This window comes from Pezoporus flaviventris, unplaced genomic scaffold, assembly GCF_033815535.1.
Source record: "Pezoporus flaviventris isolate CSIRO_AGI_PZ_B2104156 unplaced genomic scaffold, CSIRO_AGI_Pfla_v1 ptg000035l, whole genome shotgun sequence".
NCBI lineage: Eukaryota > Metazoa > Chordata > Aves > Psittaciformes > Psittacidae > Pezoporus > Pezoporus flaviventris.
This window is the reverse complement of record NW_026892583.1, coordinates 951,319-965,114: the sequence shown is the minus strand read 5'-3', so window position 1 is coordinate 965,114 and position 13,796 is coordinate 951,319. Positions and strand designations below refer to the sequence as shown.

The 13,796-nt window shown below is 42.9% G+C and overlaps 1 protein-coding gene across 6 annotated transcripts in view; it reads right to left on the bottom strand.

Moving 5' to 3' along the window:
• The window catches only part of SHANK2 (SH3 and multiple ankyrin repeat domains 2), a 361,673-nt gene that overhangs the window by 208,303 nt on the left and 139,574 nt on the right, over positions 1-13,796 (bottom strand). For all 6 annotated transcript variants that reach the window (XM_061462082.1, XM_061462086.1, XM_061462083.1 and 3 more), the window contains one exon: positions 1,129-1,242. In XM_061462082.1, the coding sequence (XP_061318066.1) occupies positions 1,129-1,242 (114 nt within the window). The remainder of the gene's footprint in view (positions 1-1,128; positions 1,243-13,796) is intronic.

The window sequence follows — 13,796 nt, the reverse complement described above, 5'->3', positions numbered from 1 at the left end:
GTTTGGCTACCTAGAGCCGTGTCCCTGATGCTTCATTCCCTTACACAAGTTTTTGTATTACCAAAGCTAACTTCTTGCCTCCTCTTCTGCTCATCCCTTAAACTCAGCTTCCATTACAACCAACAAAATGAAAATACATATCAAATATTACAAATATTTCCAAATCCTTATTACTCTGGAAGTATTACCTTGCCCAGTGCATCCTATCCCATTCTATCATTTTATGCAGTGGGTATATATGAAAGAAGGCAAGTAAACCTGTGCAGTTCATAATGACATACATAAAAGAGTAATGTTTGTGAATGAATGACACAAGGCATGAATTTTAGTGTATTGTTTGTGCAATGCCCAAAGTTCTTAATCAATACATCAGATATCCAAAGCACATAAATAGTGAATTTAAAACTGAATACACTCCTGGAAAACATGAATTATATTCTCAGAGCTTGCTTATAATGAGCATTTAATTAGAGAGCTGTCTTCGTATCTTAAAAGCAGAGAAGATACTAGCTGTTAGGTAACTCTTATGCTTTAATGTACATTTCTTTTTCTTTTATTACAACAGAACTGTAAAGACTCCTTGCTTAAAATCATGTATGTTTTACTTACTCATGGCAAGACAAGTGTATGATAAAGGAGATTCTGTTTCCTTTGCCACCAGTAAGGATGTACATGAGACATCCCACTAATGGATGCCTCCTCTAAAAACTAGTAAAAGGTCAACAGAGGTAACTTCACTGCTGTGAACAAGAGCTAAGTACATTGTAGGACTATCTCAGATTGGGAGATGACTGACCAGATCTTCTTCCAGTATTTAATTGTCTAATTGGCCATTCTCCCATACTGTAATGAAATGAAAGGCAGCATAACGCTTTACAAAATGTCTGCATGAAGTTCTGTGGAAAAGCTTTTGCAGTGCTTCATAGCACAGTCCCTCATGAGAAAGACTGTTTGCTTGGGCAGCATCCAGTAAAATCTGATCAATAAACCCCTCTCTATTCTTTAATTCAGCAGCTCAGCTTTATTTAATTCTCCACTGCTGTATAACACATTGCTGCCCAGGCTACCTCTCTGCTTGGACCTTGCATTTGTCATTGTTAGGACTCAACAGGAACTTGATCTGATTACCTGGTTTGCTTTCATTTGGTTTACACTGAACTTCTTCAACGCATTCTGCAGGAAACCATCCAATATGTCCCCGGGTGCTGCCTTCCCAGAATCCACCTTCTCCAATGCTTAAAACTAAAGAGAGACAGACACAGGCAGAAATCAGACTTTTTTCTCTTCTCAAATAGCAAGATTAGTTACACAGTTCAGTAATAACTGAGCGTCACATTGTAAAGGCAAACATTGTACAATAACTCAAATGCTGGTACCCCAAAAATGGGCACAGAGTAACCTTTAAATGAGACCTTCTCTGATCAGCCTTTAGAACCTCTTCCTGTATTTAGTTTGTCACAAGTTTCCTTGGCCTTCACATAATTCTTTCCATCTTCAGTTTTCTCATTGCTGCTTTTATTAAGGATAAATGCAGGGTCATACTGTGACCAAAAATAGTTGTCTTGCCTGTTTAAATGACACTGAAGTGCTGAACCCATTGTAATACTGAACCCTCACTAGAATTGGAGGTTCGTGATCCATATTTTGGTATCTCATATGTTTTCTACTTCCTAAAGAAACATACTATTTTATTTAGTAGGTAGCTCCAGAGATTTGCAATGTAGGTTGATTAATACCATTTAATGGTCTGAGTACACAGCAGACACTTCAATATCCCATCAGTGTGACACACAACAGAGAGGTTTTAAAATGCTTCAATGATTTTTCCTTGGGAGAAGAGAATGACAGCAGAATCCCAGACTGGTCTGGGTTGGAAAGGGCCTTAAAGCTCATCCAGTTCCAACCCCTGCCACGGGCAGGGACACCTTCCACTAGAGCAGCTTGCTCCAAGCCCCTGTGTCCAACCTGGCCTTGAACACTGCCAGGGATGGGGCAGCCACAGCTTCTCCGGGCACCCTGTGCCAGCGCCTCAGCACCCTCACAGTGAAGGACTCCTTAATGTCTAATAAATAAGCCCATGGAATTTGTCACAGCACAGCTCCATCAGCTGGGTGCTACCCAAAGTAACTGCCCCCGCTGAAAATCCAGGCTAACCAGCCCAAGCACATCTCTCTGCTGATGTTTGCATCATTGCAGTCCCTGACCCCTGGCTGCAATTGAACTCTGTGTGTCAGTGGAATCGCTGTGACTCAGTGGCACTGCATTTGAACTCGATTTCCACGACTGCAGAATAAGATAAAAATGAAATCAATGATGGGGAGGGGAGAAAGAGAAAAATCTTTGTAATATCTGAGAGGCTGTAAGAAGTTTAGTTTGACACACCAGGATCTATAAAACTGCACTTGAAATCAAATGTTTTACCTAGTGCAATTCTAAGCTGTTTGTGGTATTGCTTATAAAGCACGGAGATCTCATAAGATATTTGACAGAAATATGTTTTTCAATGTGTCAATTTTGGGTCTTTTAAAGTAGTAAATTCAGAGATACAGATTTCATGAGCTGCGTATTTACACATCCCTGCCAATGAGAAGTACACATTAAGCTCCAGGAAACACATCCAGTCAGGCAAAATCCTGCACCTGGATGTGTCCCAAATGCACAGTTTATCAAGCCCCCGCTGACATACATGAGGAACCTGATGGCTACCCAGGTAGTTCTTGGATAACAGAGGAGGACCTTGGAAGACACCCACAACTGTACAGTGCCACTGAAACTGAGTAAAAACATTTTGGTAAGCTGCTTCTTTCAGTTACCTCACACCTATTGATAACTGTCAACATAAGCAGACACCACTTCACCTCTAAACCTAAATGCAAGCAAAAATGAAGAAACCAGATCTGTGCTTTCATTGTATCACTAAAAGAAACATTATATAAATGAAGATATGAATACATATAAATTTGGGGCATAATTCATGAAAAACACATTGATCAATTCCAGATGCTCTTGAAAACATCTCAAACCTGGGCACATTAACACACAAAGTCAATGTGATAATTCAATGTTACATGAAACAGAAGCCTCGTCATTCATCCAATATATTCTGGGTATTTATCAGCTTCCAGTATACTTCTCACAATGTAACCCCTGTCCACAGAATAGAATATATTTCTTATATATAAGGAAGTATGAACATTTAATTAATAATATCTATGGATAGGATAATTACTGTAGGATCTTACTGTACATTGATTTCACTTCAACTCATACAAGTGAGTGTAGGATTCCAGCCAAGAGAAATCTCAAAATGTCAGACAGTGAAAAATTCCTACTGCAACTAATTGGGGTTTTTTGAGGAGAGTTTGCAGCACTGAATCCCAGTCCTGATTTCACTCCACAAACTGGCAAGAGAGGGAGAACAAGAACTACTTCAGAGAAGGAGAAAGACATCCCTAATTCCAGATTCTATTAATCTGTCAGATCTGCTATTGTGATGTTCCAAATTACACAGATATTTCCATCTCCAACAAGCACTGTGAGAAGGAAGCTGGGTATTTCACAGCCATTAAGTAATGTGGGCATGGCAGGTAAGACATTCGAATTAAGATGGGAAAAGAAATTTACTTTGTAAGTGTATCTGTGAGTGCAAGTTGAAAATTGATTACTACAGAGTAAAACCAGCCCCATTTTAGAACATTATTACATTAAATATTAGCTATTACTAATAGCAAGAGCAAAACAAAAATAAGCATAGTCCTGCCTAAAGAGATGATGCCTATGGAAAACAGGCTAAAGAGGGAATGAGGTGTTGCTGTATCGCAGATAGCCTTCCCAATTCTGGTTCAAGCCTCTCCAGAGATTACATCCACAACCAGAGTGACAGTATCTTTGGGTTTACTATCAAGTAAAAACACCCTTGTTGGTGTCCAGAAAGGAAGGCAATGTCTGGTGGAACTGCAAAGGCACAAAGATGACACAAGAATTAAATAGGAGGTGACAGGGATGCGGCTCACACGCAGAGATGGAGACAAACTGCTGGCGGGATGGAGGAGAAACTCATGTGGCCTGATCCTCAAAGGGCACAAGTTGAGATCTAAAGGGTTCTACACTACCAACAAACTTGAACTCATCTTTTTAATACATCTCAAGTGGTGCCATTAGCAAGAAACTCTGCATCAGGAGCCAAAGCCGCAATAATCTACATCCCTCTAAAAACTGGCAACACTTTGTGTATTCCAATGTGGAAACTGCGCACTGGAAGGATAAATCAAAAAGTATCATTTATCTTTTGTCCCCCTGAAGGCTTTATTAGAATGAGGCCATAATTTCTGTCTTCTCCCTCTCACAACAGTGCTTAAGAGGCACATTGTAATAGATGATATGGTACCAGCAAGGGATTTTCTCCTCAACATTTTCCCCTCTGAAGGACATGACAATGGTAAATCAAAGGATAACTGCCCCAAAATTAATAATTAACCTTAAGCTTTTCAAGCATTTTTTTTTTCCTTTGCTTTTAGGAAAAACAAAAGATGTGGTTGCTATGGCAAGAGCAGGCCGGAGTCTCTACACACACCGTAAATTACACAGAGAACCTGATGGTGGAAGAGTAAAATTAAGGTTCTAGTAACATCAGGAATCCTGGGATGTCTTTTCACAACAACGTATAGTTTAAAACAAGAACCATGTTCGCTTACAGGAACCAAACTGCAAACCAAAACTGGACAAATACCAAATAACTGAATAACAGAAAAAAATATCAAGGCAGGTGCCAATCATGATCGTCTATGTCAATGCCTTTAAAGTATTACAGTTAACATCAGCCAGGTTCTGCTTTGCCAAAGTCCAGAGAACAACACAAAATTATATGCAGCGCCGAGCAATCACGGGATATTTTGTCTCTTGCAGCTCCTGTAAGTTTACTGACACTGTATGTATTGTAATTAATATTAATGACATACCTCGAACAGCTTCATTACTCAGTATACTACCAGAAAATCACTTTTATCAAAACAACACTTCTGTTTTATCCTTCCACATTACAGCTCCCTTCATTACCAAGAAACAGAGTATATTTTCCACCAAATGGTGGGGCACACTATCTCTGAACTCCTTGGGACACTCAAACTTTACACATGACATAAATGAAGGTGAGCACAAGTCACAACTTCATCTTGCTCGCTCTTAAAAAGAGCTATTTTTCTTCAAAGGTGGGTTTAGTTTAGGCTGTACTCGATTCCTTTACTGCTGTTTGCTCCTGACAGATATCCCTCCCTCCCTGTGATTAATGAGGAACAGGATCCATCTGTTCTGCCTCACGGGCAGAGCGCTTCCAGCTTTCAAAGACTTAATCAAGAGAGACTGACATAACTGGAGATCAGGATTGGAAAGGAAGTCACTGTCTGTCGCCCCAATGACAACCGCACACAGGCCTCCAGCACGCAAACAAATGACTGTGCCCAGCTGCCAAGGAGAACATGCTCATGTGCAGGCCATGTACAATCTGGAGGGGAAGCCTTGTATACCTGCAGCTAATGGCTTGGTATAACTGACCTAAGCAGTGAGATTCGACAGGTATTTCTTGTAGTGGGGCAGCAAATTCAGCAGTTCTTTCCCAAGAAGCTGTGGCTGTCCCACCCCTGGCAGTGACCAAGGCGAGGCTGAATGGGGCTTGGAGGAACCTGCTCTAGCAGAAGGTGCCCCTGCCTGAGGCAGGGGGTTGGAACTGGATGAGCTTTAAGGCCCCTTCCAACCCAAACTATTCTATGATTCTAAGCTATGGAACCCCAGAGAGAAACCAAATTAGTGAAACAAGATGGACAGAAAATATTCCTTAGTTGTTAAACATACATTTAACTTCCAGTTTTGCCTCCAGAACAGAAGTGTCATACCCAATTGTGGATTCAAGAAGTTAAGCTTCCTGAAATCCAAATGACTCTCTTGGTTTAGCTGAAGAGCCTTACCTACCTCTAATTCAGTATTTTATTGTCTGCCCCCTCCTAACAGTCCAACTGCCATAGCTTAATCTTGAAGCAGGTTGTGCCTCTATGGCCACACAACTGCAAGCAGATAGATGGTAAGACTAAAGAGTCCTAGCTTCAAGCTTTAGGTGCAGGTCACCGGCCCAAACCACTCTCACCACAATGTGTCAAGCTAGATCCTGAGTTAAAACAGCTTTCATCTCTTATCACCTCTACTTCCTCAAGAAAGAAACTGTGCAAAAAACAACGTTCAGGAAAAGGATCTTGGGATGAGAAGCTGACAGTGACTATTTACAGAGCAACCACTCACTACGTCAAAATCTACATGTACAACAATCTGCGCACAACTCTCTAAATCTGAGGAAATATGGTTCAGCTGAAATAGAACTGTTCAAGATTTGTCCCTGCATTTTTTGTTTCTTCCCTTTTTATCTTTGCCAACAACTCTCTACAAAGTTTGTCTTTTTCCTCTCATTCGAATGTGTCAAATAGCTTTGGGAAAGTGAAAGAGAGAGAAAAAAACAGCGTAAGAAACAAATCTTCCGCACTGATTTGAATTTTGGACAAAACCTCTTATCAAGCACTGGAAAAAGGCATCCATTTGTGAAGTTGATCACCATCTTTGTTGAGGAAGGTACAGATGGAGTCAAGTTCGTTCTTCTCCACAGCAATGCCAAAACTACAGGTCAAGGGACTGCAGAGTAGAGAGCATTAATTCAAGAAGAGATCCAGAAGATCCAGAGCCTGTACTGTTGTGTGGGACCATGCTAGTGTGCTCATGTATCATTCACAGCTCCTCTCTGTCTTCTGGTACTCCCCATCTCCTGGATATTCCAGGCCAGTTACTGACTACATAAAGCAGGCTGCTTTTAAGTAGTCAAGAGTGAAGACGATGGGGATTTGTGGATGCTCTTGCATCCTAAACACTTTCTCACAGTCTTGACAGCAAAGCGAGCTCTCCTGCTGGAGTGGGAGCAAGGCCACGTCTTTGCTACAACACTCTGATGCATCAGCTTGAACCACAGCTCTCTCCCGCTCTTCAGATACAGCAGCTTGAAGAAGTGAGTTAGGTTATTAGCTGTGATGAGACATAATTATTTATGTTGGGAATTTAAATCAAACTCATCAAGCCAGGAGCCAGCAAAGAAGCCAAACAGACCAATGAATCTGGGTAAGATTAATATTCCATTGCACATTAATTTCAGCCTTCATAGAAAAGAGTAGCAAAGCAATGCTTCTGCAAACCTCTTAGGTTAAATATTGCTGCCATATTTATTCACACAAGGTACAAAATGCTCCTGAAGAAACAAAATAGCATTTTGGAGGCTCTTCCCTTTCCAGTAGTTTATTTACTAATCTAACAAGCGCTAAAGCCCCGGAGACCAAATTTCCCTCCTGCCCGCAAGCACTGCCTGTTGGCAATATCTTCAAGCACAGCAGGGGTTTAATAATCTTTCCTTTTCAAAATGACTTACAAGATTTCATAAGAAATGGAAATGTTAGCGCTAGTTTTGGATCGCTCTGCTGCTGAGCTCACACTGAAGTAAGAGAAGCTGCTGCAAGGGTCAGTATTTCTACTGCTGACAGCTCCTGACTTTCTGCCCAGAACAGATGCTCAAATCATTACTACTGAATTACTACCGTTTGTCTGACCCTGGAGAGGGTGACTGAGAACAGGCCTTGGTGTGGTAAACTCCTAAATGTGCCCACTGTGCATGCCCAGGAGACTTCTCAGAAGGTTCATGGACAAGTCTGCTGAGATATTGAAATAACTCCCTGTTTTCCTAGATACTGAGCACTAGAAAATCTGTTTAATCACAGAGCAAGAGTTAAAGAAACTGAGCCCTGCCCAGATGAAAGAGAGGAGCTCGTAATTAACAAGGCAGGCAACAAAAGTAAGAGAGGAAAGGCAAAATTTACAGTGGGAAGCCACCCATAGACAAGCTATACTGTAATCTGGGAGCTGAAAATTGGAAGAAATAACTAGAACCTGGCAAATGGAAATGCTGCAATAAAAACACAGGGAAAGACAAGAGAAACAAAACTGTGAGCAGGGTGAGTCTTCAAAAGCCTCAAAGAACTTGAACTGGGCAACCATGTGGGGTTTGAATTTGTAGTGAGGGTCAATTCAGATGCATAGCAGCCTACCAGTATCTGAACAGGGCAACAAGGATGCTGGAGAGGGACTCTTCATCAGGGACTGTAGTGATAGGACAAGGGGTGATGGGTTCGAACTGAAACAGAGGAAGTTCTGGCTAGATATAAGGAAGAAGTTCTTTACTGTGAGGGTGGTGAGGCACTGGAATGGGCTGCCCAGGGAAGTTGTGAATGCTCCACCCCTGGCAGTGTTCAAGGCCAGGTTGGACAGAGCCTTGGGCAACATGGCCTAGTGTGAAGCATCCCTGCCCAACCCAAACCATTCTATGATTATATGCTTTCAGGTATGTTTTAATACAACAGATTCTGAAAACAGTTTTGATTTGCTTTGTTTCTAAGTGACAGGAGATTGTCTGCACCAGGCTGCTGGTACCTGTATCTGTTACCTTTCCAACAAGATGAGCTACTACGTGTTTGAGTCACAGCAACCTTCTCAAGGAGGCACAGATACTTACATATTCCTTTGGCTTCATGACATAGAAAAATGCTAATTCTTTACCCACAAAGAACTTTGGAGCGTTGTGTTCTCTTCATATAGCTGAGTTTTATGATAAAAGGAGCCACTTGATTTCAAGTATCAGAATTCAATTTAGCTACACAAAAGCTGATTAAAATAAATACTGCAGATATTTTCTCTATGTGTGTATGCGTTTGGATTGTGGCAGATTTCTTGCTGTTGACTTTTAGATGTAAAATGAAGAAAGAAACAACCTATATTTAAAGTGTTTCAGTGAGGAAGGAAGCTATCTCCTTTTCATTGATGTGAAGACATAAGATTGGGGCTCTTCTTGCACCAATAAAGATTATCAGGTTTATTTTTACAGCAGCCATGGCCCCTCTCTCTGAGTGGCAGACACAAATGATGTCAGGATGTATGACTAACAACTAAAAATAAAGCAGATATTTTTGTACAGGCTACGTTAACATCCTATTAATACAGGATCATTCTGTTTAGTTTACATTTGCTTTTGGACATTGCCCATTGACAGCTTTCCCTGAGCAGTTTCCCTGGATGTGTACATTCCTCCAGTAGTACTGTGAACCACTGTCACTCGTGCACTTCTGGTGGTTTTAGAAAGAGAAATAACCCTGCTTCATCTTCATCAGATGAAAGAACTTTTCGTCAAGAGTTCAGGAATTCATCCCTCTCCCTGACCCTTCTAATTCTACCAATTTAAAAAAGAAAATCCATAAAAACATCTCCTAACTAATCCCTTTCTCTAATATGTTGTCCTGGGTTTTTATCCCTGTAATGAATGCTTCGCTACATCTTCGCTGTGATTAGTCTCATGGGATGTCCATGTGATGAGCATCTCCCCAGGGTCAGAATCCCACTGCAAATGCCAATACATGTTCGAATCTCCCAAAGCAATTCAAGACACCACTTCTTCAGCATCAGTGTTTTATACAGAACAGTGCAGCTGCCAAGCTCGCAGAGGAGAGCTTTTCTTTTGTAAATGTGAGGCTAAAAGTGAGGACAAACTGAATTCCATGGGGCTCCTCCAAGACCTTGCACACAGTGAGTTGCTAAACCCCAAACAGGTATGTGTACCCCCAGAAAATTAAGACCTCAGTGCTGACTGGCTCATGCCCTTGCTAAGCAGATCTCTAAATGACAGATGATGTACCAGGTAGCTAGTGGAGCTTCTGCTCAGAAAGAGAATGAAAGCAGGACCTCCCTATAGCCAGTGGTTCTGGCACTCACACAGCATGCAAGTACTGAGGCTTGTAAGAGCTCTACTGCCTGTGCTTTGGAGTGATGGAGAGGGAACTTGTCAATCTCTCACCTTGGAACAAAGTTTTTAATCTCTATAAATAATGAGATTTTGACTGGAACAGGGATGTGAATCCAGATTTAATTGAACCTGGGTTTTTGTCACCTATTGCTTCCTCAACACTGTTACACAACCCAGACCTTTTTAAAGCAGCACTGTCTTTTTACCTGGACTCTTTTTGTTTCTCTACGTGACCTTGCTGTGTTCTTTCTGACATATTTTTTGTGACAACTGAGGAACCATTGAGATGGTAACACAAAATAGGATTTGATCTTGTTCCGAAAGTTGTGCCTTTGCTCAGCAATGGGAGGCTGGCCATGTTTCAGCCTTGCCCTGCAAACAGCCTTTAAATTACGCTTCACGAGGTTTCATCCCAAGTAATAACACTGACAACCCCTGTGTACACTTCATTCTCCACACCTTTTCTGAAAGCAGACTGGCATGTACAGAAATCTCACCAGACTTTACTGCATCAAACTTTTATGAAATGCTCTAAACCAGGAGTGCCTACAACTGCCAGACCTCTGCCAGACTTTAATTCAATGTGCAAATCACACCCCTGAAGTTGAAAACATAATCCCTGCAGGGATGATTTGATGTTGGATGGGTATGTCCCCCTTTTTCTAACAGTAATAATTAATTTATAGTCAGAAAACATACGTTTTCCCTATACATAAAGGCTCAAAACTCACAGACCAGACACAACCTCATTTTCTATTTCAGCTTTTTGACATTCATTGGTTAGTGTCCCCACAAAAATCACAGGTCTCAATTTAGATCATGCTATGACAAGAAGATCTGAGAAGTGGTTGAGAAGTGGATTAATTTCTTCTTGCATTGTTTTTTTGCAGTTACTGTCATAACTGGAGCACGCCCAATTATGGAGCAAGTCCAAGAGGAGGCCATGAGGATGATCAGGGGCTGGAGCAGCACCTCCTGTATGAAGACAGGCTGAGCAAGTTGGGGCTGTTCAGCCTGGAGAAGAGAAGGCTGCATGGAGACCTCAGAGCAGCCTTCCAGTATCTGAAGGGGGCCTATAGGGATGCTGGGGAGGGACTCTTCATTAGGGACTGTAGTGATAGAAGAAGGGGTAATGGGTTAAAACTTAAAACAGGGGAAGTTCAGGTTAGATACAAGGAAGAAATTCTTTACTGCGAGGGTGCTGAGGCACTGGCACAGGTTGCCCAAGGAAGTGGTAAATGCTCCATCCCTGGCAGTGTTCAAGACTGGGCTGGACAGAGCATGGGGTGTCCTGGTGTCCTGGTCTAGTGTGAGGCATCCCTGCTCATGGCAGGGGATTGGACCTGGATGATCTTAAGGTCCTTTCCAACCCAAACCATTCTATGATTCTATTCTATGACTGAAATTTTAACCCTTTATTCTGGGGATATTTGTGCATGTAATAGTCTCAAATTCTAATTTAAACAAGCAGCCAGATAACAAATGCCTCTACAAAATTCAGCATCAACCTGGTGCACTGTTTCCTCTTTTGTCAGGAAACACATTCTCTGCTTTGTCTTAATCCAGAACTGCCTGGAGTCTCCATTGTTTTATTGTGGGGACAAGAATCCATTTTAATCTTACATCCTCTACACAAACCAAAACATTGGTAATTATTAAACCCAACCAGTGAACTGAACACAACCGTGTACAACGTCTCACAAAACTAGATGACGGTGCTCAGCCACACTCCTCCTTTATGTGTTGGCACCTCCTAGATCTTGGTAAACACACATAGTGTAGGAAGCGATTTAGTGCCAATCACAACCCCCAGCATTTCACCCTTTGTAGGCGCTGGCAGCTCTTCCCGGGTTGCTGAATTTGCTGGGATCACAAATGAGCACAGGTCTGGCTGGCCTTTTAAAAACCTTTTTTCCCCCTACTATATGCAAGTTTTCTTCATTTTCTTGTAACTGACAAACAAGCACCTTTCTTTACTGTTCTGTTCCTCCACCCTTCCACTGAGAACTCCATGTGGAACACCCTGGGCCATCATATTTTAACCCAAGAGCCAGTATTCTTTTGTAAAGGTATGAAAAGATCATAGAATCATAGAATAACTAGGGTTCGAAAGGACCTTAAGATCACCCAGTTCCAACCCCCCTGCCATGGGCAGGGACACCTTACGCTAAATCATATCACCCAAGGCCTCATCCAACCTGGCCTTGAACGCTGCCAGGGATGGAGCATTCACAACCTCCCTGGATAACCCATTCCAGTGCCTCACCACCCTTACAGTAAAGAACTTCTTCCTTATATCCAATCTAAACTTGCCCTGTTTAAGTTTTAACCTTTTACCCCTTGTCCTATCACTACAGTCTCTAATGAAGAGTCCCTCTCCAGCATCCCTATAGGCCCCCTTCAGATACTGAAAGGCTGCTATGAGGTCTCCACGCAGCCTTCTCTTCTCCAGCCTGAACAGCCCCAACTTCCTCAGCCTGTCTTCATACAGGAGGTGCTCCAGTCCCCTGATCATCCTCGTGGCCTCCTCTGGACTTGTTCCAACAGTTCCATGTCCTTTTTATGCTGAGGACACCAGAACTGCACACAATGCTCCAGGTGAGGTCTCACAAGAGCAGAGTAGAGGGGCAGGATCACCTCTTTCAACCTGCTGGTCACGTTCCTTTTGATGCAGCCCAGGATACGGTTGGCGTTCTGGGCTGCAAGCGTACACTGAAGCCAGCTCATGTTCATTTTCTCATCCACCAACACCCCCAAGTCCTTCTCCACAGGGCTGCTCTGAATCTCTTCTCTGCCCAACCTGTAGCTGTGCCTGGGATTGCTCCCACCCAGGTGTAGGACCTTGCACTTGGCATGGTTAAACTCCATGAGGTTGGCATCGGCCCACCTCACAAGCGTGTCGAGGTCCCTCTGGATGGCATTCCTTCCCTCCAGGGTATCAACCGAACCACACAGCTTGGTGTCATCGGCAAACTTGCTGAGGGTGCACTCAATCCCACTGTCCATGTCAGCAATGAAGATGTTGAACAAGACCGGTCCCAACACCGATCCCTGAGGGACACCACTCGTTACTGGTCTCCAGCCGGACATTGAGCCATTGACCACAACTCTTTGTGTGCGGCCATCCAGCCAGTTCTTTATCCAGCGAGTGGTCCATCCATCAAATTGATGTCTCTCCAATTTAGAGACAAGGATGACGTGGGGGACAGTGTCGAACGCTTTACCCAAGTCCAGGTAGATGACATCAACTGCTCTACCCCTGTCCATCAGTTCTGTAGCCCCATCATAGAAGGCCACCAAGTTGGTCAGGCAGGATTTCCCCTCGGTGAAGCCATGCTGGCTGTCACCAAGCACCTTGTTGATTTTCATGTGCCTTAGCATGGCATCCAGGAGAATCTGCTCCAAGGTTTTGCCAGGCACAGAGGTGAGACTGACTGCTCTGTAATTCCCTGGGTCAAATTTGCTTTTAATTTGTTTTACATTTTTACAAGACAGTTACCCCTAAAGTAGCTTTACCCCTCTCCAGACTGCACCCATTCTTTTGACACCTGAAGGCTTTTATGAAGTGCTCTTATGTGTTACTCCTTTTGCATTTAGTCTCATATAGGGGAACAGGTTTAAACTGAAACAGGGGATGTTGGATATAAGAAAGAAGTTCTTTACTCTGAGGGTGTTGAGGCCCTGGAATGGTGTCCTGGGTTCAGCAGTAGCAGTCATTTTTCTCCTTCTTGGTAGCTGGTGCAGTGCTGTGTTTTGACTTTCGGCCTGGGAACAGAGCTGATAGAGATGTTTAGGTTTGGCCAAGGACTTTGTGAGCCTCATGCTCTGCCAGGGAGGAGGGGAAGCCGGGAGGAAGCAGAGACAGGACACCTGACCCAAACTGACCAAAGAGCTATTCCATACCACAGCACGTCATGCCCAGGAT